Source organism: Aptenodytes forsteri, unplaced genomic scaffold (genome assembly GCF_000699145.1).
Source record: "Aptenodytes forsteri isolate BGI_AS27 unplaced genomic scaffold, ASM69914v1 Scaffold191, whole genome shotgun sequence".
Taxonomy (NCBI): Eukaryota; Metazoa; Chordata; class Aves; order Sphenisciformes; family Spheniscidae; genus Aptenodytes; species Aptenodytes forsteri.
Genome location: NW_008794630.1, coordinates 978,057 through 980,202, shown reverse-complemented (window position 1 = coordinate 980,202; position 2,146 = coordinate 978,057). Strand labels below are relative to the sequence as shown.

The window sequence follows — 2,146 nt, the reverse complement described above, 5'->3', positions numbered from 1 at the left end:
TCCCCGTCGTCTACACCACCATGCCCCCCGATGGCGTCACCGCCATCACCGTACCCCTCATCGGGGGGGACGGCAAGAACGCTGGGTCCGGTAAGGGCATGTGGAGGGGAAACCCTGAAATTTGGGGGGTGGGGGGGTCCCCTGGAGGGGATCAGATTTTTCCACCCTGGGGTGTCATCTCCACCCACCTAACATCTGCCTCCCGATATCTGCCACCTTCACCCAAAGGATGGGTTCCCAAAAGTCCCCCTGAGCTCCCCCAGGGCCCTCAGCCCCAGCCTGTGCCCCCCAGGGGACACGGGAAGGGCAGGAGATACTCTGGGCATGGCGCTGCCTGCCCTGCCTGCCTGCCACCCATCCTGCTGCCAGGGGCTCTGGTTTCAGTTCAGCTGCCCTCCTCCCGCCCCCCGTACCCCCCCCCTGCCCTTCCCCAGGACATTCCCAGCTTCCCACCTTATCCGAGCTGGGGGGCCTGCATCTCCCCTCCTCTGGGCAGGAGCAGGCAGCCGAAAGGGGTGCCCCCCATGTCATGCCCCCCCCATATCTCTGTGGGGGGCGCATATCTGTTCTCTGCTCACGAGCCTCACCCCCTCCCTCCTTGTTTCTCAATAGCTTTTCTTTCCCGCCCCCCACCAGTGAAAATTGACCCGGGCTCCATGTACCCCATGGACATGAACAGCGACAGCGAGGACAGCGCCTCCGAGAGCGGCCCAGCCCCTTTCCAGGACCTCCAGAGAGAGTGAGTCTCGCCATCTGTGTGTCCCCCTCCTTGTTGTCCCCCGCCGTGTCCCCGGGTGCCCCATGGGGTCCGTGGGCGCGGGGGCCGTGCCCTCCATCCCTCCCTCCTCCCGGCAGGCCGGCGGCACGGGGACAGCGAGCCGATTCCCCCGACCTGAAGAAGCGGCGCATCCACCAGTGCGACTTTGAAGGCTGCAATAAGGTCTACACCAAAAGCTCCCACCTCAAAGCTCACCGGCGGATACACACGGGTAGGGGCCAGCGCCGCACACCCCCCTGTCCGGGAGGGTCAGGATCAGTGCCCCCGGCTCCTAATGGGCTGGGGGGCGATGGCGGTCCGTCCCTGGGCTCGGGGGTGGGTCTTTGGGGGAGCTGGCACCCTGTGTTAGAGAGTGGGGAGGTCGTTTGGGGTCTCGGGGTGGCCCTTTGAGGGCGCTGGCACCCTGTGTCAAGGCTGGGGGGTGCCCTTTGTGGATGGGGGGCACTTTGGGGATGCTGGCACCCTCTGCCAGGGTTTGGGGCGGCCCCCTTTGGGGGGCACTTGGGCTCTGTGCTGGCCCTTTGGGGGTGCTGGTACCCAAGGCCATGCCTCGGGGACCCTCCTGCGCCCCGCCCCCAGGTCTGGTTATGGGGCGCTCCCTTGGGTGGCCCTGCTGGGGCTCCCCCCTCCTCGCCAGCCCCCAGTGCCCTGGGGTCCCTCTGCCAGGGAGGGCTCCCGGTGCCCCTGTCGCGTGCTTGCACCCCCCTGGTCTGGCACCCCGGGGCCCCGCGGGACCCCAGGCTCTGCCGTGGGGTGCCGCTGCAGCAGGCCCTGGAGAGGACGGTGGGGTGCTGCCGCTACAGTCGCATGCCGCCCGTGGGAGGGTGCCAGAGGCAGAGGGCACCCCCTCCCACCCATGCACGGGGAGGGCCGTAGTGAACCCAGTGGGGTGCCCCTCGCTGTCCCCCGGGGCGTGACCGGGCAATGCTGCAGGCGGGGGGATGTGCACCCCAAAACACCGTCTCGGGTCTTGCTGACGGCGTGGGTGCGGTGCTGCGTTACGCCTAAAAGCAACACTCGTGCACCCGGTGGCGCCAATGGACCGCGCTGGGCGAGCGCCGAGGTGGGCGAGGGCTAGTGCAGAGAGGCGGAGGGGTTCGCGTGGCCGTGGTGATCCCGCTGCAGCCAAGAAACCCTGCCTTTTTTTTTCTGTAAGCGGGTGGTGGTGATTTTTGCAGTGCTGACCCCTTTCTGCTCCCCTCGTGCAGGCGAGAAGCCCTACAAATGCACCTGGGAAGGCTGCACCTGGAAGTTCGCCCGCTCCGACGAGCTGACCCGGCACTTCCGCAAGCACACGGGCATCAAGCCCTTCCGCTGCTCGGACTGTGACCGCAGCTTCTCCCGCTCCGACCACCTGGCCTTTCACAG

The 2,146-nt window shown here is 67.3% G+C and overlaps 1 protein-coding gene across 1 annotated transcript in view; it reads left to right on the top strand.

Moving 5' to 3' along the window:
* The first annotated feature begins 6 nt into the window (after positions 1–6).
* LOC103894130 (Krueppel-like factor 8) overlaps positions 7–2,146 on the top strand; it is a 10,777-nt gene continuing 8,637 nt past the window's right edge. The window contains exons 1-4 of the mRNA XM_019470515.1: positions 7–90; positions 637–739; positions 856–989; positions 1,987–2,135. Coding sequence (XP_019326060.1) covers positions 21–90; positions 637–739; positions 856–989; positions 1,987–2,135 — 456 coding nt within the window. The 5' untranslated portion in view covers positions 7–20. The remainder of the gene's footprint in view (positions 91–636; positions 740–855; positions 990–1,986; positions 2,136–2,146) is intronic.